We start from the raw sequence: 21,570 nt of genomic DNA on the forward strand, positions 1-21,570 counted from the left end.
TTTTACATGCCCCCCAGAGGCCTCTAGGGGCGCAACTGCTAGTAGTTATATAAACCGCTTCAGACTAAGAAAAGGAAACTCAGAGAGCACTGTAAATGTAGGCACTGAAACCAAGGTAAAGAAATAAAACGAGGATCCATAAAATCGAAGCTCTGAAACGGTAGGACAAACGAACATTAACACATGTAAATTTGTTGAAAAAATGTCAAATACAGTATACTGTTAACGGACTAGAGCTTGGTTATAGAGATGCTTTTCGACTTTTATACATGATTTATATTCTGATTATTTAGTTCTGACACTCTACAAGTGTTAATGTTCGTTTGTCTTACCTTTTAAAAGCTTCGCTTTTATAGATGTTGTCATCCTTGTCTTATCTAAAGTATAACTCATTGTTTTTAACTTGAATTTTATTTTCTTTAACTTTATTTTGATTAACTATTGCGTTTTAATGCATCTTGTACTATTAAGTTAATAAGTTGTGTGTGTGTGTATGTGTGTGTGTGTGCTTGTGTGTGTATGTGTATGCTTGTTTCCAGGACAAACGTAGGAGTCCCAAACGTCGGAGTGGACAAACGCAGGAGTGTGAAAATATTAATTTGATTAAGTATTTCTATGCAGATTAGGTTAGGTTAAAATATGAATATACAAATAAGCCCCCCGCAGGGGTTAGGCATTTAAAAACCTACAAGATAGTTTAATGTTAGGTTAAGTTTCCACTCCGACGTTTGGGACTACTGCGTTTGTCCTAAAACCGTATGCTTGTGTGTATTTATATCCGCTAAGAACTAGTAAACGGCTGGACCTATCGTTCAATAATTTTCTAAGAAGTTTATCATCTAACTATTTTCACGTTATGTTACACGTTGTTTACAAATTTTACTTGAAAATAACAGCAAAGCTAATCATTAATAAGTTTTCTGTAATAGTTATTATAGCATCGTATTATAGACAGCTTTCCGCAGATAGCAAAATGAAAAATTACGAGAGCCAAAAGTCTTGGTATTTATTTTATGATTTTTATTTATTTTGTTGAAAATTGCCTTTAATACGATGCTATACATGATTTTTCAGTATTGCTTAGAACTGTTTCTAATCTATCGGATAATAATCGGTTTTGAAGCTATGCTGGAAAATATATCTTTTGTAGTTTGTGTGGTTAATATCAACTATTGGTAAAAAAAGACAAATTAACTCAATTCGAGTTTTTTTTTGACAATTAACCTATTAAAGCAAAGTTTATTTATCTACTTACTGCTTAGCCACACTAGCTTTCCTAAGATTAATTTATTTTTAAAGGCGAAGGTACAATATTATGAGCGAAGCATCTCTATAATTTAAGTATTAAAAATGTCAGTTTGTCCTTAAACAGAATTCTGTATCTAAGAAGTTTTGCAACAAATTTACATATAATTTTTTCAAACCTTATATTTTCATATTTTGTATATTCAGTTCTGACACTCAACAAAAGTTAATGTTCGTCTGTCATATCGTTTCAGAGCTTTGCTTTTATGGATGTTGTCATCCTTGTTAATTTATTTAATATTTTAGTTTTCCACCTTTATGACACCAGCTATGCTTCAGGCAAACAAAGCTTCACCGTTTATCTTTACAAAACATGGTAAGATTTATTTTTAGGAGTAAAGCTTCTCTCCTATTCATTCGAAACCGTTTAAAATCCGGTGGATTAGAACCGGATCTCATCCATGCGAAAAAATATGTCTAGCATCGTATTATATCCACTTTTCCACGAATATAAAAATGTACAATCCTAAGATTAAAATAATAGCGTCTGATATATAAATATAGCCGAGTCCCTACAAAAGAACAAAACCTATTTTGTTAGCAGACGGAAAGGGTCTCCAACACTTGGGCCAGATAGTTATCTGGATTATACATATATACTTATACATTTATTAATTACTTTTATGAAGCATTTTTTAGAAGCGAAGCTTTTTTATAATTGTGGTCGGTCCATCCGTCCGTCCGTAACGGTTATTAGCTCTTTTCATTAATTTAAAATTGTTAGAAATATCCTATAAATTTTAAACTTTTATGACGATTCGTCACCAGAATGTCCATACTCAGTCATTGTGTTCGTTTATGATCCATAGGCTCATGTCAAATATTCACTAAAATTTTATTTTGTAGTCAACAGAGAAAAAAGGAACTCTACACATTTTGAAAGCTTTAGACCAAGCCAAAAGGTATTTTTTTAGCAATACTTTCTTTTTATCAATTTGTATCATCACATGAAATAGAGTGCACAGAAATTTGCCTTGGGGGGCCCTTTGACAAGAAAAAGTATTTGTGTTTCTTATTTAGGTAGTGAAGACTTTAATTTCATTTTTAACAGGAATAAGGTATAGCCAACAAGCGAAATAAATCTAAAATAATTATGGGAGGGCAGATAAAAAAAGGTCGACAATTCTATTATGTATTGCCCCCCAACGACAGCTGAAAATAACGTATTAGGTTTCGTGATTTTTAGCTTTTTATGATGTTTCTAAATGTCACTCTGTTTTATTGGATATCTCTAAATAGTACTCTTCCCTCAAATATTGAATGATCTTATTCATACAGCATTCTCTCTAGGTTGATGTTCCTAATCCAGCTGTGGTCATCCAGTCACCAAGATCTGTTCCTGAGTAAGTTTACATTGAAACAAGGATAAGACATTCGTTGATAAAGGGAAAAGTAGGTTGCGGGTAAAATCCGTAAGGGTGTGTGTTTTAAGGCTTAAAAATAGCAGTAGAACGATAATATTCACTAAATATGTGTATTTCTTATTGAAAAGAACTAAACTAATTAATACATAATTTTTATCATACTACTACTGTTTTTAACTTAAAATACACAACCTTTACGGATTTTACCCGCAACCTACTTTTCCCTTAATTCTTCCACCCATTTCTTACATTAAGAAAAAAATATTCTCTCTTCCTCTTTTATTTTTGAAACTTTTTTTATCTTTTGTTTGTACTTCAATATCTCGGATTTGCAGCAGTGAAACTAGTTGTAACACATCCAACTAAGGTTTCGTTGAATTTGTTATAGGAAACGTGAATAAAAACTCTTAATAAACCACACCTATCAAAATATATAAAATTAATAAAACATGGATGACAACATCTATAAAAGTAAAGCTCTGAAACGGTAGAACAAACAAACATTAACACTTGTAGAGTGTAAGACAGAATAATCTATAATTAAAAGTAGAACGATGTCTGTCTGTCCGTCCGTCTGTCTTTTAAGATCTCGGTAACTACTGAACCGATCGGATTCTACTCTTCAGGGAATATACCTACTGGTCCTGTGGTGGTTTTAGGCTATTTTCTTGGGGGGTGGGACATCCCCAACCTTCCAAAAACAAAAAAAAATCCCTCTCAATTTTGATTCCGAAAAATTAGTGAGGGCAGCTCCAATTATTTATTTATTTTTTTTTTTTTTTAAATTACCTCTTGGAGCGAAGCCGCTCGTAAGAATATAAATGAATAAAAGTCGAAACAAAATTTTAATGAAGTTGAAAAACTGCATAAGTACCTACAGTTTTATGTTTAAGGACATACTTACATATTAGGACTTGATTTGATTATTATGGATGCTCCGCTTATAACATTGTACTTTTTTGTCCTAAGAATTAGTATGCCAAAAATCAGACCAATCGAATATTTATGTTACATAAAAATTTGTTGTTTTAAATAAGTTTAAATTCAACATGTTCAAAATGAACGTACGGACATTCTGGTAACTGTTTTAGAGTTGCTATGCTTTCTAAAAACTACCTAACTACTATAGGAATCACCATGCAAAGTTTGGAAAAATAGGACCTAACCGTTACAGACTGACGGACCCTAATTATAGAAAAGCTTCGCTTTTATAAAAGAGGTTGTGACGAGAGGGGCCGGGTTTGAATTTCGGTGGTCTACAAAATTGACCCCTGGGGAACACCCCAATTAATTTTATATTTTTAGTTTGAACAACAATAATCCTATGGATGAAACCCATGTAGTTGAGGGAAGATTTAGAATCTTCAGTCAAGATGATAATAAGTAATTGTTTTTTTAATTATATCATGGGATAGTTTTGGTATGTGATATCTTTCCCTTCTTCAAATATTTTAGTCTTGATTCATGTAAAATTTTAAAAACCATTATCTAATTTCTCTTTTTTCCAACTACCATTATAAGCCTCTAAGTTGAGTCAAATTAATGGCTCTTGTAAAGGATTAAGTCGGGTAAACAAAGGAAGGTATTATTATTTTTAATTGTTGCTTTAAAGGCTGCTTGCTTGCTACTAGACCTACAGGCAATATTTTGTCAGGTTTAATTATGTGGAAATCTAGGCTGTAAAGCCAGCTGTTTGTCAGTAAGGAACTTACAAAGGGAGAGTTGCACAGAGTTCATCTAACGAGTTTGGGTACTTGGAGTAGTGAACCTTAAATTTTCCTACAATACTAAGTACAATAAATTCCAAACAATTAGGCACCACTAAAATAGTCGTCATGCTTTTTTTTGGTGAAAATAAGTCAGCTGTATAATTTGCATATATCACAAGAATATGATTTTCCTTTCTTGGTATTTTTAAAACTACGTGGTAGAAAATTGAAATTCTTTCAAATATATAATACCTATGCCTTATAGATGTAGTTTAAACCATTGGACAGGAAAAAATAGGCGGTTCACTAAATTCAACTTCAAGTTTAAATGCAAATTCTTTCATATTAAAGAATTTATCAAATTTAAGCTATCACCAATGGTTTACACCATAAGAATACTTCTTCCAGCTATATCATATTAAACATGTATTTTATTTATATGATTTATCTTACAGTTTATGTTAATCTAGAAAAGGCCCATGTTCAATGCAAAATTACTATGAAACGAACACTTAACTAGTATATTTCAGGAATGATGACCCAGCTAAGCCAACGCCACCTGTGAAACCCAAGCTGTCCCACACAACTTTAACCAAGCTAAGGACCAGAATTGAGAGCTGTAACTCTATTGAAAAACCTCCAAGGAATAGAAAGAATTTAGGATACAGGCGCTTTAACACAAAGTGCTGGTTGAGCACTGAGAACCACACTTCTTATCTTTTAAATGAATTGAAAATAGGAGGGAGGGGGCAGGTTTCTATGTATAACCTCTGTAGGTTTTCCTAATCCTGTAGGGATAACCTAACCTAATCTTGCTTATAATGTGTTTACAAAACTTTGGGCACTAAAATAATTTACATTCCAAGTTTTCCTTTCCTCCCTGTGCATTTCATACTGTGGTAAGGTGAAGCAGTTCAACCCTACTGAGCGAGTTCGATTCAAACGAGCCCCTAGCCTTAAAGATTCTACCTATAAATAACTACAAGGAGTTACTGATTAAAGGATATATTTTGAACTGATCCATTACAAAAGATATACAGGTTTATATAGCAAATAGAAGTATAATAATAGATTATGAGGGGTAGCTGGTGATGGGTTCCTTTGAGCTGGGGGCTGTGTCCACAGGCGCAAAGGTAGGAGGGAAGGCTGCCTCCTTGGGGTAGGCAGGTGATGGCAGAGAAAGGGGAAGGTCCGGCTGCGGCAAGGGGGAGGTAGACGTCTCCCGGCAAGGCAGGTGACTGGGGCTTGGGGTTGTAGAGGGGCCGCGCCCCTCCCACTATCAGAGATGTCCAATTTGACCGCTGCTTGTGAGGTGTCGGCAAGGCCCCAAAGGGGCCGGGTGAAATGGTGATAAACTAGAATTAGCGCTGGGTTGTGATTTGATAAGCCGAAGCATAGCAACTCTATGAAAGGCTTGTCCGTATGATGCCGCCATACCACACATACAATAAAATTCTTTCTATCAATACATAAACCTTCACTAGGCTGAAATCTGAGGGTAGTGATTTTGCTAGTGAACTGATAGAAGCTTTTGACAGAAGAACAGCCATCAAAAATCCTCTTTTCCAATCTACACAAAAACAAGCATTCGACGACACTAAAGAAATAGAGTTAATTAGAGGAATGGAATTAATAGCATAGAAAAAAAGTTTAACAGTACAAAAATATTTAATTACCTAAATACCTAAGCAGCTTGTTATTTTATTTTATCTTTTCATTCATTAAAGTATTCAAGTAAATACTTTATGAAAATGTCCGTCGGTTGTATCTTACTGTATTACAATTTGTTTTTTTATTGGTTGTACCAAATAGTCCCAAATGTCTTATTTCTTGATTTTGATTAATTCTAAATAGAATCTACTGAAGAACCAACAACAGTTGTCAAATTTGTGCCAGCAACTGCCAAAATATCAGCTGATGTACAGCAATCATTTGTGGTCAGATCAGCTGTTAAGGAACCGGTTTTCAAGCTAGCTGGTGAAAGCGTGTCCTCTTATAGAAAACAGGTTTGTAGAATATTGAAAACTTTTACAATTAAGATAATGAAAAGGGGTTATTTGACATGTAGCTTTGACTCTAAGAGCACTCTAATAGCATTAAAGTATAATTCCTAATAGATTTAACAGACAGATAGACAGTTTAAAAGATCATAAGCTTTATATAACACACTTTGCATGTCAAACATAGCAAGAAAATTAACAAAATACTGTTGGTAGAAAAGACAATCCTTTATTACAATACTTATCAGAATGGCTTCAAAACTGATAATTAGCCGCTGAAATAGAACCGGTTCTCAGCTACACTGAAAAATAACTTTTACTGTTTAGGAAATTGAGACAAAAGACGAGGATTGTACATCTACAGCTAGTCAAGCTACTACTAAATCTGTTTATGAAACTGCTATTGAAAGTAAATCCATTGTTGATATTAAATCAACGCTTAAGAAAAGAAATCCAGGATTGTACTTTCCATTTATTAATAGTAGGACAATTGGGCAACTTTAGTAATTCCATCTGTACATAAGGGGTTGGAAAAATATACTCCATCCATGGACATTGTCAGGATCTAACTAAATAGGAAGTTATATTCTATCATTAACTTTAGCCGTGGATTTTTTGTTTTCAATCTCGATTTTTTTCGGGTTAGGCCCATAGTAATGATCCCATAACCATCAGGTAAAAATAGGGATACAATAGCTTTGCCTCTAGCAAACAAAAGCTGGGAGTTAATACATTGGAAAAAAAGTTTGTAATAGTTATTTCTTTCATCGTATTATAAACGGCTTTCCGCGGATATAGAATGTACAATTATAAGATTAAAACTCTTTTTTTAGCCCCGAGATGCCGAAGGCACGGGCTAAAAAAACTGGTTTTAATCTTATGATTGTACATTTCTATATTCGTAGAAAACTGGATATAATACAATGCTAGACATAGTTTTTTCGTATTGATGAGAACCGGTTCCTATCCACCGGATTCGAATGAATACGAGAAAAGAAATTAAAGACTGATTAAATAATAATAAATCTGAAAAAAACGAAATCCAAACTATAAAGATTCAAATAAGATACAATTAAAATTTCAGCCAATCTCAAAAGCAGTAAATATTTTTTTCAGCTACCCTAATTTGCAGTCAACCCCAAATCCAACCCCTCTAGGCCATGGGTTGATCTAATTATTAGATTACCTAAATGTTATAATAAATGAAAGGAATCCTGAATCAGGATCTGCTGAGAGAAATCTTCTGAAAACAAGTAGCATGAGCAATAATATTGATTACAGGTATGATGGTAAAACATTTTAAAGTAGTTTTACAAACAAGGAGGACCCTCCACAAATTGGAGCTTGGTATGAGAGACATGTAGTTTTAAGTAACATGATGTCTGTTTCTCTATTTTTATAGTAAGTATGTATGTCCTTTAAGATCTAGGAAACATTAGAAAAAATCATCCCACAATTCCCATGGATGTTTTTATTAGCTCAATTAGGGTTTAAGCTATTTGGGGAGGGGGGTTGCACCCCCCCCCCCCCGAGATGTAAATATACCTAGAGATGTTTCATCATTATTTTAATTAAAGTTGATAATTTTATTATAAAAGCAGACTTCCAGAAACCTTTGTACAAAGTTTAATATCTATATAAACTCATATATAAACAATTGTAATAAAAAAGTACGTTCAAAGCTATCCGTTACTGATGAAGTGACCCACCTAAAATATAGAAATTATTGAACCTAGTAATAGCGTCTAACTTTTTATCTTTGTGACGTAACAAAAATCGAAGGATGAGAGGGGAGGTAGGAAAGGAAACCCCTAAAAAAGAGATGGATTTTTGTTACGTCACAAAGATAAAAAGTTAGACACTATTACTAGGTTCAAATTATTCGTTTTGATTTTATTATTCATTTAGATCAAGCCAACCAGTTGATGTCAAATCTATTCTGAGTGCTTCAGAGTTTACATTTTCAGGTAGAGTAATTTTTCTTCAGCTCTTACAAATTCAGAATTTTGTATTTTACAAAATTTTATTTATGAAGGATTAATTTTTCCTTAATTGACTTAAAGCTTTATTTTAATGTGAACAAGTTTAAACAAAAATCAACAAATTTTCAAAATCATGTTTAAAACAGAATCAATGATTTTATTATTTAATTTTAGGAAGTGAAATGTCCTCTGATAATTGTGAGACTATTTAAAGTTTGTACTATTTACCTTTTATTTAAAATGCCTATCACAATCATAATTAAGATAATTTATAATTTAATTATTAATAGAGAAGTACTAATGAAGGCAATGTTCAGCAGTAAATTTTTAAGGGTTTTTATTTTTTATTTCTTTATTTTACCAAATAAATGCATTGCTTCATATTAAATAGGTTTTATTTTGATTTTGGTAAATAAAAAGATATACCTAAAGGCATGTAAAAATAATACTTAAATGTCGCTTTATGTATGTATATAAAAATCAAATATATTATAAATGTTAAAATTGCTATTTACACTTCGAATTAAAAAATGTTTTGAGGTAATAATGCTACCTTGATTTCAACAAAGCGTTTGATTCAATACTTTATTTTCCTTTTTTAGTTAAACTATATTTTATCTATTATTATGTTGCTAAAAAAATTGTGCATTTCACGTTCATAGATAGTCCCCTCTAGTTAAAAAATGGGAAAACAATTTCTGTGATTTTAAAAGAACTTTTCCTCTACCTATATAATTTATTTAAAACATTGCTTACTAGGTATTCATGTTTAATTGTGATTTAGTTATAAAATTATTTATATAAAGATAAATTCCTACAAAAAAAATCTACCTCATATGTAATTATGATTTTATAAAAAATAATAAATAAATGTATATTTGTGATTTTATTTCAGAATAAAAAGGGATGGATAAGCCAATGGGAAAGATAAAATACGAGTTTGGGTGTTTGTTTAGCAATTTAAAGATTTAACTAGTGGTTACGCCCCTAAAAGATTCTAGAGTCACTTAGGGGAGGGGGATAAGTTGATCATCAACCCACCATTTTTAATTTAAGATTTATAAAGAAAAAGAAAAAATATCTTTTGGGAGAGTTAGTAATTTTTTTTCGGGAGGGTGGAGACACCCTCCCAGAAAATATTTTAAAACCTTCTCTTTACCTATAAGAAGCTTTAGTTTAAAGGAGAACCATATCGTTTCAGCGCTTAGCGAGATCCTTCGCTACTTTACTACTTTATATAATGGGAAAAGATAGTTTGTTTTGTAGTAAACTCGAATGAGCACCCTTCGGATCATATTTATTCTATCCCATTGACTATCCCCTCCCTGAGGCTGCCTTAACAATGTCGACTGCACCCCCTCCATCCCCTCTGGCCAAACCTCTGCCCATGTCACCCAAGATGGCCAAGATCAGGCAAGAAGTTGCAAAGGTAAATTGTTATACTTATTTTAGATTAGGTTAGGTTAAGTAGCGGGTTTGAGTCCCCTCCGCTAATGTTGGGAAAAGAAAAATAACATTGTGCTTTTATTATTTTTTTGAAGATTTTTATTTTTAAGACTTTTCAAGACATTACTATATCTATTGCATAAAGTAGCAAGGTTTTTTTTTGATTGCAACTTAAGATATTCCTAACTTAAGAACAGATTGAGTTCTCCATTCTAAGGATGCTGCACATAGGTCCCGGGATGGTGTTAGGCTATTTTATCTTTAGATTTAAGTCTCGGGGTTGTTTTATGATATTTTTCTGTCCCTCCTTACCCTTTAGAAAATATAGCCCCTAGATTCTAGGGGTGCAGCCGCTAGAAAAATTTAATTAATTGATTTAGAAATCTCCCGTAAGATCACCACTGAGAGATGTTCTAAAGAAGAGATGTGCTGATAGAATGAAGAATAATAGGGACAAGGTATCTATATATTTTCAACTATGACTTAAAAATAGATTATGTACCACTGGATTAACACCCGTCCTGAGCCATACTTTAAAAAATCATGTTCCGTCTCGTATCATAAACAATTTTTCACGATTATGAAATAAAAATCATGAAATTAATACTAGTTTTGCGGGAAAGCACCGAAAGATAATATTGTTTAGGTTGTTGCTGGTTTTAGAGGGTCTGAGTTTATTGAGCATGGTATTCAATCTATGATCAAGGTAGGCTATGTTTGAACAAATTTATGATCATTATAAAGATTAAAGATATCTATATTTTTTTTTTATCTACTTTATTATACTTATTTATTTGTTATTCCTGGATTCCCTTTCAAGGAGGCTTTACACAATCGAGAGCTATAGATGTTAAGCACACCAACAGCAGTGATGTAACAATTTTTTTATTTGTTAAAATAGGATTCTAATAAATATACACAATTTAATGAACAGAAAAATTGTTTTTAACCACTTCTATACAAAAGTAACAAAATCAAAATGAATTTTGTTGAAAGTTTTTTAAAATCATGTAAATAAAATTCGGAATGGTTAAGAATACTATATGAAGTAATATAATCATCACTCTATGTCAGATGTATTTTTTGTTTGGGGGAATGCATAAAACAGACACAACTCATTAACATGCACAGTTAGGACTTTCTTACAAGGGTCGTGCAATAAAAGATTTGGTTATATATTGTGTGTTATCCTTGGTTGTTCGACATTACGTTAAACTGTCATGGAAAGCAGCCTTCCTTTACAAGGTAATTGACAGGTATAATTTCTGTTTTAGGAAGAACTGGCTTCTATCCGAGGAAGGGGTAGACGAACACTGACATTTGGATTTACAAACGAGGAGGTTGATCAGGCTCTGCAGGATATTCAAGATATTGAGGTATAAACTATTCATGGTAGCAATTTTGCTTTATACACTTGATGACTATTGAATAACTCTTTGATAAATGCCCATTAACATTTTGATTAACAAAAGAAAAGTTTGACTAAGCCCTCTTATTTTTACAAGTGACTTTTCATTCAAATGTAAAACTTTCTTTAGGACAAAACCTAACAGGGTCATCCAATGAAATATTTACACCCCTTAAATCTTCTAGGGTTAAACAATTAAGTTAGACCCACTACTATATTCTTTTTCTCTTTAATTTCATTAATAACTAATCAAAAAAAATCCCTTATCTAATAATTTTTTTATTTTTATTTGTTTTTTAATTTTTGTAAAGAAAATATTATCTAAAAACCTTTACCAACAAATATCTACATCTCCAAGTATTAACAAAATCTTATAAACAAATTAGGGATTACGCATTTGTACGGTCCTAGTTGACTATGTGATTCCTTATTTTTGTATTACAATTAATAATTTATATTTTTATTTAACTATGCTAAAGTTAAATAAATGTTATGTTATGTTATCCTGGAACATTTTGTTGCTTAAATAAAGCAATCCTCTAATAGTACAAAACAAAATTAGCCGATTTTAAGTGGGAGTCTTCAAAATTTTAGACACCGACATTTTTTACATGTTTACATGTGTACATGACATATTAAAATTTGTGAGTATCTGCAACCGTTTACCTGGTTAGGTCTGGCTGGACATCCCCCCCCCCAAAAAAAAAAAATTGCTACATAATCTTACCATATCATTGTTTTTTTTTATTCTTAGGTTGAGTTGCTTCAAATAGCTGAAATCCTTTCTGAGGACGACTTGGTAAGAATTTTATTCACACATTTTTACTTGAATATTTAAAAGAGCTATATGTATTTATTTCGACTGTTTTATGGATAAATTTTTATTTTTGTAATTGTGATAATCTTATTGCTTTATCTAGAACTAGAGCTACGTCTCTTTAAATTCAGGGTTATTTCTCTTCACTTCTTCTGCAATAAGCATCACTGTAAAGAATATCGGGTCAGCGGTAGGAGACTATGCGCTACAAACAGAGACATGCGGACATCCTGTAACTTTTATGAAAGGGTGTAGTTTGTTTAATTGTTATACTCTTTGGATCATCTTTAATATTTGATTTAGAATGAAGTTTGTCCTCTTTGTATGAAAAATCCACTAAACTCAATAAAATCCTCTGTTGGAATTACTACAATATCATGTTCTAAGGAATGTGGAACACTCATGGTGATGCAAGGTAATATACATAGTAAATGACCTCTAGAGGGCTTGGTGTCGCTTCGGATTCTAGAACTCTCCACGAACCCTGAAACACTTTAATTGCGGCGTAAAGTGTCCATTTGCGCCATAGACAACCAACCCTTTAATTGCACGACCTTTGTCTTAGAAGTCCTAACTGTGCATTGTAAAAAGTTGCATCTAATTTTGGTCAAGGCATTCCCCCTACTCTAACTATTTATGTCGCGTACCTGATATAGCAGCAGTAGTCAAGATGTGTTAAGCCAAGATTTAAATCTATCACCTCAACGACAAGCGAAAACAATCCGGTTGTATTATTGGTCAGAATATGTACACATTTTGTTATCATTCGCCAAATTTAAGACTAAATTTTTTTAAACATTTCCTTTTAATTCCACTTGACATATGTAAGGGACTATTTTCCTGAAGAAAAAAATATTTTAAATGTTACAGGAGGCATGACTGATCTATCCAAAGCCATTGAGACCCAATGTGACCAGCACGCCAAGGTACATTTACTTGTTTTTTTTTTGTTTGAAGCTTAAGATCACGGAAATTGCTGGTTCGAAGTGGTTTACTATTCAGGGAAGCGTTGTAATAATCTTGAGGTGATTTCAGTCTATTTTTCTGACCTTCCTCGCCCTCAACTAGAGTCTTGGGATGAAGCCACTATTAATCAGTTCAGTAGTTATGGTAACAAAAAACCTAACTGCTTTATATACCAGATACAGGATTGGATATCTAACGGTCAGGAATAAGGTATAACCAACATGCAAAATAAATCTAAAATAATATTTGGGGGGCAAATGGAGAGGTCGTCAATTTTACGATGTGTTGCCCCCCAACGACAGCTGAAAAACACGTATAGGTTTCGTGATTTTCTTCCGAATTAATTTCGTTATTGGTATGAGCTGTCTAACGGTAACCGTAGAAGGATGTATGTTTGTCTGTCTTAATTAAATTTATGCATAATATCTCCTAGTGTAAATATGAGTCTGTAAACAAAGTGAGAGTATCTTTTTTTAAAGCGAGGCTTTTCTATAATTATGGTCGGTCCAACCGTCCGGAATGGTTTGCTCTTTTCGTTAATTTGGACAGGTTAAAATTGTCCTATTGTTTTCAAACTTTGATTTCATTTAGAATATGTTAATGTTTTACTTTTTTGACAACATTTTAATGTGATGTAATTAACCTATTCATCTGATTTTTGGAATACTGATTCCTAGGACAACAAAGTACAATGTTATAAGCGAAGTATCTCTATAATCGAGTACTATAAAGTAAGTATGTCCTTAACAGTATACAGTATTTGAGTAATTTTGTAACAAATCTACTTACAATTTTGTTTATACTTAAACATTTATATTCTGCTTATTCAAGTTCTGACAGTATTGATATTCGTTTGTCCTTCCTTTTTATTTTAGAGTTGGCTTTTATGGATGTTTTATGTTTATTTTTGAAAAGGCATAAGTTTTCATGAAAACTAATCTTGTTTAATTTAGGATTGTGATCATTGCCTGTGCTTTAGTTTGATTGAGACCAACTGTATCTTAGCATCTTGTGATACTTGTGATTATTACTCTACCTTTCCCTAGCTTTTTTATATTCAGTTATTATAAATGGGTATAGTCCCTTTAGTGGCAACGTCTCTTAAGGGGCGTTTTGTCGTATTTTCACATTAGGTTTTATACGTTATTTTAGGTTAGGTTAGGTGATTGCCCCGCAGGGGTAGATCCCCCTAGCATTGGCTAGAAATTGGGGAAACGCTTCTGTGAAAACACGACAAAACGCCCATTTAAAGCCGTTGCCATGAATGGGACTATACCCAATAAAAGTGTTGTCTAAATTGTCTTTTGGACGCCCTTGCTTTGAAGTCCAAGTATCTTATATTATTTGCTTTGGTATATATCTGTCATTATTTAAGAATTTTTAATCTTCTTTTCTATTTATTTGTCTATTTTCATTAAATGAATATACCTATGATGTTTTATACAAAACAAATCTTGACTCCTTTAATCCATTATTTTATGTATTAATTCATTTATATTGAATGTTTGTATTCTTTTAGATTTTATAATAAATTGTTTATAAAGAATATTACCTAGGTTTTTTTATCCTTTATTTTCTTGATAAAACATTTAGACTTATTTTCAATTTTTATGCCCAGACTCCATTAATCTTTAGGGCTGTTTCCAAGGACAAGAAGTTTCTTTAAAATTACTATTATTTTATAGGGATCTAAAGGGACTAGACAAAGGCCGATAAATTAATGTACACCTCCAATCTTAATGAATTACCCCTTCTGTAGATTACGATTACAATTTGTGGTTGAAACGTTTGGACACTCATTTCAATAAACCAACCAAAGTCCCCAAAGTTGTTAAGCCAACGAATAAGAAAACTTTCTAATAAAACTTTGGAGACTTGTGTAAATAATATCCCATTGTCACCTTTCTCTCTGATTACTTTATCTTTCTAACAAAAGATTACACAAGAGAAGCACGACTGGCGAATGAATCCGGTATAGAATAGATACTATAATTGTAAGTATAATTTTGCCAAGAAGTTTCAGAAACTTACCTCTTACAGCAGCTGAGTAAATCTTGTCTTCCTAGCAGATGATCTTTTAGCCCTGTAGTTGAAAGAGGTGAAAAGAGTAGAAAATATCACATAGACATAAGTCTTAAAATAAAATATCCTAAAACCAACTTGAAAAATATGCGAGATTTTTCTGAAATGGAGATCTCATACGGTTAAATGGTTAGCGAGATCTTAATGGACAAACAAAAATGCTCACAACTTTATATAATAGAATAAATGGTCCGGTGCATGCCTGTAGGAAATTATCTTTAGAAACCACTATTAATTTGGCAGCATCCAGCAGTTTTAAGATGCCACAATTTCCAGATAAAGTGTGATATTTTCTTTACTGGTTTAGACGGGTAACTCCAGCCTCCCAAGAGCAATTGCCCCTGCAAAAAGCACTCCAATAAAACAAAGATTTTTCTTCAAGAAACCCAAGTTGTGGGTCTATTTCCAACCCAAAAACCATACAGTTCCCTCCTGAGACCTCATCTATGTAATAAATCAAGAGCAGCTATTTTTTAGAGATTATATGAAGAGCAGCAAAAAAAGTAAAAAAAATTTGTATGTTAGATTATTTCATTATACTAAGTAGCATTACTTGAAGAATCCTATATATATCTATCATTTTACTATATTGAAATTATGTAATAAATACATATAATCCCACAAAACCTTAGAACCTATATCTTCCTTCAGATAATATTTAATTATGTCCTTTTCAATTTACAATAGTAACAACCACATCCCCCCACCAAACACACAAAACAGTTTGAGTGATGATTGATTTACTAACTGTTGTCTAATCCCTCAATTTTAGTATTCAAAGACAGGGCGGGAGGGGACATTGGGCTGATCATGTATGTATGTATGTAGCCTTGATTCTCTGAAGTTAGGATTCAGATGCACGAGGAGATTGGAGGTGAGAATCCTTTGACCAATCATAGATTGGTAAGCTTCGCGCACAGCTGAGTGTATTCTATGTTACATTACAAGCTGACCCGCAATTCTCGTGGAAGCTACTCAATTATTACATCACCCTGGCCTAGAGTTTTGGCAGGTGTTCCATATTAAGCCACCCTAATTAATGGCACTCTCATATGAATGAGGAGCATGGACGAGGGAAAGCACGATTACAGTTGCTTGATAGGTAGGATCCTAACTTCCTACAAATCTCCCTTCTTACAACCTAAGGGCATCACAGGGAAGGTTGCGTGATTATATACTGACAAATTGCAACAGCATTTGTCGTCCAAGTACAATATCTATGAGGGGGCTTGAACTCGGATTTTCCCAACCACAGCGTAGTGCGCTAACCACTACTCTATGGGACACCCTATATCATTACACTTGTCCTCAAAGTATTATAATAACGTTTTCTAATTATTTAGCTTAAAACTTTGGGGACTTTTATTAAATTTTGTTAAGTTGAGTGTCCTAACAATTTCAAACATTGATTGTAATTGAGAGAAGGGTTAATTTTGTGTATCATCAATTTATCTGCCATTGTCTTATCCCTTTAGATCCTTAAGATGAAGCCGTAGCTACATTTCAAATCCCAACAGAAACATAAAATCTGAGAAAATAAATTCTCCTGCCACCAATTTCAGTATTTCAATTTAAATACAGTTGCCAAATATAAATTACTTTACTTTTAAGTAAAGTCAGGGTTGGCAAAAATATTTATCACATTATAATTTTGTAATGAATTGAGTGGTATTATATTGTTGATATGTCAGCTATGGCCACTTTTATTGTGTTGCTCTATAGTCAACTTTCAGTTTTTGGTTTGATTGTTGTCATGCAAGGGAGGGAGGGGACATTGGACGGTAAATTTTACTGATACCTAAAGTCTTAAAACCATGTTGACGATGACATAAAAACTTTGGATTTATTTACTGAATTTTAGTTATTAGTAGTGTCTAAACGTTTTAACTAATAGTTTCAATCTACAGGAAGAACATCTTAAAGTTAACCTCATTGGGGTTGTATATCAATCACTTTTCCAATGTATTACTATTATCCTTAAACATAATTTAAATTTTCCATTATAACAAACCATCATATTATTTATGGCCAATTTTAAGCAATCCTGTCATGAACTTAAATAAGTAATAGCCTATGCGCCTCTAGCATCTCGGGGCTATATATTCCAAGAGAAATGGAAGGGATGAAAAGTAGCCGAAAAAAATTTCCAGACTTATTTATAAAAATAAAATATCCTAAAACCATCTCAGGAACTATAAGAAGCTTCACTGTAAAGAAGAACCATATCGGTTCAGCTGTTAGTGAGATCATTCATAACAGACAAAAACAGCTTTCTACTTCATATAATGTGATGGGATAGCCCTTTTACTGGAATGCTTTTAGAGAAGCTTTACATTTAAATGAAGTTTTGAAGCGCAAATGGAGGGAGAAAAACTCTTAGCGCTGGATTTGTAAACTATGAAGATGAAAACTTAAAATTAGTTAGTTGTCAGGGAAAAGGAAAGATTATAGAGATGCTGCGCTTGAACCATTGTACCACCTAAATAGTTCTGGGATTTGTCATTACAAAAGTAAAATTAAAATAATAATCGCTGCCAAAAATAGCTTGAGAATCCGAAAGTCAAAGGCAACTTATTGTCTTCAGACATTGTCTATTAAGGTGCTACTCTTTAAAGATTGTACGTAATCGTTATAGGGATGTTATAAATCTATAGAATATACTAAACCTTTTTCCTAAAATTCTTGATTGAAAATAAAAGTTTACAGTTGCACCTTTATCAGGGATCCTAGGGGATAAGACAATGAACTGATAATACCACCAATACAACAAATATTTAATGATCCCCTTTCGGGCCTGTAGTTCCTCTGAGCCAATGAAAATGGAATTAATCTAGCCTGTAATTATTTTAATACTATAACAGGAATAAGGTATAACCAACAAGTGAACTAAATCTAATATAATACTTGTTGGCAGACGAAAAAACGAAGTGTTGCCCCCCCCCCCCCCCGAATCATGAAAAATAAGAATGTAGGGCAATCACCTAACCCAATATAACCTAACCTAAAATAACCTATCAAAGGCATATCAAATGCGTTGGCATAAAAGGGACTATTACCATTTTTTCTTCTATTCAATCGTCCCTGATTACTGAAGTATAAAACCTTTGCTTCTTTTAAAAGAGCTACTTTTTGCTACTTCCCAATCAGAAACAATTTTCTTCTTTTGCAAGAGAAAATTTGCACTTTCATTTTGAAACCAGTTCAAAGTTTTGACTAAGTTTCCTAGGCCTACAGATACAACAAGGACCTTCATGTTCATAAGTAGCGCAGATACATGCAAGGCAAAAGTAATTAATATGCAAAAGAAGGCAGGGAACATTGGGCTGTTTATTACACTACTCCCAAAAGTTTTATAATAACGTTGAAGACTTTTATTGAATTCTGATTGGTTGGTTCATTTAGGTGAGGTTCCAAACGTTTTAACCACGAACTGTAATCTTCAGAAGGGGTAATTTTGTGTATCATGATTGGGAATGTACATCAATTTATTGGCCTTTGTCTTATCCATTAATGTAGGTCCCAAAATAGAAATAGTAAACTGATAATGTTAGAATGTAAGTCACAAGGCAATCAACCTTTTACAAATTTCAACCGATAAGCCTAATCCTGACCAAAAAAAATGGAAAATCCCTCTTTTTAAATAAAAGTTGCAGCTGCCGTGCCTTGATATTTAAAGACAGTGTTAGGTTTTATTGATCTGACTCTTTCTTACTTACCCCTTTTAATACAGCGTCCCTAGATGCTAGAGGTGCAACCGCTAGCACTATATAAAGTAGTAAGAATTTTTTTTTCCATCAAGATCTCGCTAAAAACGGAACTGATTGAGTTCTTCATGTAATGAAGCTTCACAAGGGTAGAGTCTCAGGATGATTTTAGGATATTTTCTCGTATTCATTCGAATCCGGTGGATAGGAACCGGTTCTCATCCATACGAAAAAACTATGTCTAGCATCGTATTATATCCAGTTTTCTACGAATATAGAAATGTACAATCATAAGATTAAAACCAGTTTTTTTAGCCGGTGCCTTCGGCACCACGGGGCTAAAAAAACTAGTTTTAATCTTATAATTGTACATTCTATATCCGCGGAAAGCCGTTTATAATACGATGCGAGAAATAACTATTTCTGCTCTCACCATTAGAATACACAGCCCATGTGCTAGTGGCACAGCTTATAGTTATTTTGCTCTTTAGGTGTTGGTCAGTTGTTCATTTTTATTACAGAGTATTTCCGCTATAAACAAATACACAAAGCAAAAACTTATTCTTGAGTTTAAACTTCTTTTTTCTTCAAAGATAATTTTGTCCATGTGTAAAGAAGCATTAGTAGCTTAATATTAAGAACAGTAAACTGTTATTTTTTAAAATAAAATTTAAATCTATTTCTATTGACTACAAATAAAGATACTTAAAAATCACATATTATTGTAAGCGAATATATATTTATTTTTTTATATTTTCAGTGACGGATTTAGATTTCAGATAAAGTAAATGTGCTACATTATAATACCTAGTGATTTAGAAGTAAAATTATTATGAAAAAATAGAATTAAAGCAGTGTAATTAAGTCACGAAACCTATGTTTTTATTATATTTATCAAAAAAGGTAGTATTTATCAAATTAATTTTATTTGCTAACTTTATATCAATGGATATAGAATATACGTGGATCTAATGACATGGGAAAATTTGTCGTCAATTTTGATTGCTAATATGAAACTCATTTATTGGTCAGTTTTCCCGTCCAGTATGAGGGGAGGCGATTTGGGTATCGTTATTTTAGCATCCCTTTATCAGATTACAGGAAAATGTGGTGCAACATCCAAGTAATAATATATCGATTGTTATATAGCTATTTAACACTTTTAATAATGCCATATCGTCGACTTGAATTGAGATAGAGTTAATTGCTAAAATATTTCTAAAATATGAAATTTCAAAGCATAAGAAACCTTTGTAATTAACCCTTATACAATATCAATTAATCCCATACATTAAAATATGTTTTGCATAAGATATGAAGAAAAACTTTTCCCTCCATGATTTAATGGGTAGTCGATGTATCATTACTTGGATGTTGCACCATATTTGCATTTACTCTAATAAATTGATGCTTGCAGCTTGCTAAAATAACGATACCGCCAATTCACCACCTTTACCCCATCCCCTTTCCGTCCTACTGGATGAACATAACTTACCAATCAATGGTAGGGGAAATATCAACCAAAATTGACGACAGATTTTCCACTGTCAATATATCCACGTATTATATATCCATTTAATGTGTATTTATCAGTGACCAGGGATTGTCACATGAAAAAATACTATCCATTTCCCCTATTTTCAATTTATCCTATGTTCAACTATGCACTTTGAGAGACATGGCTGAATCTTGGCTTTGTCATTATGTCTGTTGTGTTGATATATGTACAAGTCGATTATTTTGCATTATGTGCATGTAAAAGAGATAATTGCTGAAACGTTATCGACAAGCCATTGTTCAAATTTACTTATCTAATTTACTAACAAAGGAATAAGACAATGGCCGATAAATTGATGTACATCCCCAGTGATAATTTCCCCTTCTGTAGATTACAACTAGTAGTTGAAATGTTTGGACACTCAATAAATGAATCAACTCATCAAAATTCAATAATTTTCCTCAAAGTTGTTGAGCTATAAAACGTTATAAAACTTTGGCGCTAGTGTAATAAACAGCCTAATGTCCCTCCTATTTATGGTATTTTAATAAATAAATGATTGACAAATCATTAGAACAACATTTCATGTTTCACATGCTGGCCTAGGACATATAAAGAACTATGTAAGACTTAATACAGAGGTTAGCCTACGAAATTATATTGGATTTGGCTTATTATGTCAAAAAAAGAAATATAAGGTGAACTCTAAGGTTGTAAATCCTTTCTTACTGATATTTTTTTGTATAAATGAATGAAAGAGAGTTAATTGGTCTGAAATTTTCAGGGACTCGGAAGACATTGAACATTTTAAAAAAATTGGGGGATAGTTTTTCTAGGGGCGATTTCTCTCGGGAGGGTGTTGGTACGATCCCCCAAAATAGTTATAAACCTTCCCAAGATCTACGAGAGGCTACTCTATAAAGGAGAACCATATCAGTTAGCGAGGTCCTTCGGTACACATACAAATAGACAGACAGAGATCCTGGTACTTTATAAGGAATAGATTTTATTGATGAATTTATCCTTTAATTATTTGGGAAGATGTGTTCTTCATAATTTAAATGAGATCTGACTGAAGCAAAAACATAATTAATTTTGACCTTTGTAATTCTGTAATAGAATAGGGATCTAAAGGGATAAGAAAATGGCCGATTAATTGATATACATGCATCCCCAATGATGATACACAAAATTACACCTTCTGTAGCGTAAAATGAGTGGTTGAGTCGTTTGAACAGTCAACTTAATAAACCAACAGATCACAATGTAGTACAAGTCCCTAAAGTTGT

General features: G+C 32.7%; 2 protein-coding genes across 6 annotated transcripts in view; both read left to right on the plus strand.

Annotated features, from left to right (window-relative positions):
- Nucleotides 1-9,263, plus strand: part of LOC145331630 (uncharacterized) — a 71,086-nt gene extending 61,823 nt beyond the window's left edge. For all 4 annotated transcript variants that reach the window (XM_080176403.1, XM_080176401.1, XM_080176405.1 and 1 more), the window contains 12 exons: nucleotides 64-115; nucleotides 1,552-1,621; nucleotides 2,152-2,207; nucleotides 2,596-2,648; nucleotides 3,975-4,052; nucleotides 4,909-5,020; nucleotides 5,861-5,997; nucleotides 6,231-6,384; nucleotides 6,706-6,832; nucleotides 7,599-7,659; nucleotides 8,287-8,345; nucleotides 8,535-9,263. In XM_080176403.1, the coding sequence (XP_080032529.1) occupies nucleotides 64-115; nucleotides 1,552-1,621; nucleotides 2,152-2,207; nucleotides 2,596-2,648; nucleotides 3,975-4,052; nucleotides 4,909-5,020; nucleotides 5,861-5,997; nucleotides 6,231-6,384; nucleotides 6,706-6,832; nucleotides 7,599-7,659; nucleotides 8,287-8,345; nucleotides 8,535-8,572 (997 nt within the window). In that variant the 3' untranslated portion in view covers nucleotides 8,573-9,263. The remainder of the gene's footprint in view (nucleotides 1-63; nucleotides 116-1,551; nucleotides 1,622-2,151; nucleotides 2,208-2,595; nucleotides 2,649-3,974; nucleotides 4,053-4,908; nucleotides 5,021-5,860; nucleotides 5,998-6,230; nucleotides 6,385-6,705; nucleotides 6,833-7,598; nucleotides 7,660-8,286; nucleotides 8,346-8,534) is intronic.
- Nucleotides 9,264-9,451: 188 nt separating this feature from the next.
- LOC145331632 (uncharacterized) lies at nucleotides 9,452-14,543 on the plus strand. 2 transcript variants are annotated; one of them, XM_080176407.1, is made up of 9 exons: nucleotides 9,452-9,789; nucleotides 10,187-10,264; nucleotides 10,453-10,512; nucleotides 11,081-11,182; nucleotides 11,969-12,013; nucleotides 12,335-12,446; nucleotides 12,902-12,957; nucleotides 13,951-14,071; nucleotides 14,284-14,543. In XM_080176407.1, exons 1-8 carry the CDS (start codon nucleotides 9,703-9,705, stop codon nucleotides 14,041-14,043), a joined length of 633 nt encoding a protein of 210 aa, XP_080032533.1. In that variant the 5' UTR covers nucleotides 9,452-9,702; the 3' UTR covers nucleotides 14,044-14,071; nucleotides 14,284-14,543. The 2 variants fall into 2 exon arrangements, with proteins under 2 accessions (XP_080032533.1, XP_080032534.1); XM_080176408.1 differs by having other exon boundaries at nucleotides 9,631-9,789; nucleotides 14,250-14,543.
- The last annotated feature ends 7,027 nt before the right edge of the window (nucleotides 14,544-21,570 follow it).

Source organism: Acartia tonsa, chromosome 11 (assembly GCF_053477335.1).
Source record: "Acartia tonsa isolate MP-2025a chromosome 11, ASM5347733v1, whole genome shotgun sequence".
Lineage (NCBI taxonomy): Eukaryota > Metazoa > Arthropoda > Copepoda > Calanoida > Acartiidae > Acartia > Acartia tonsa.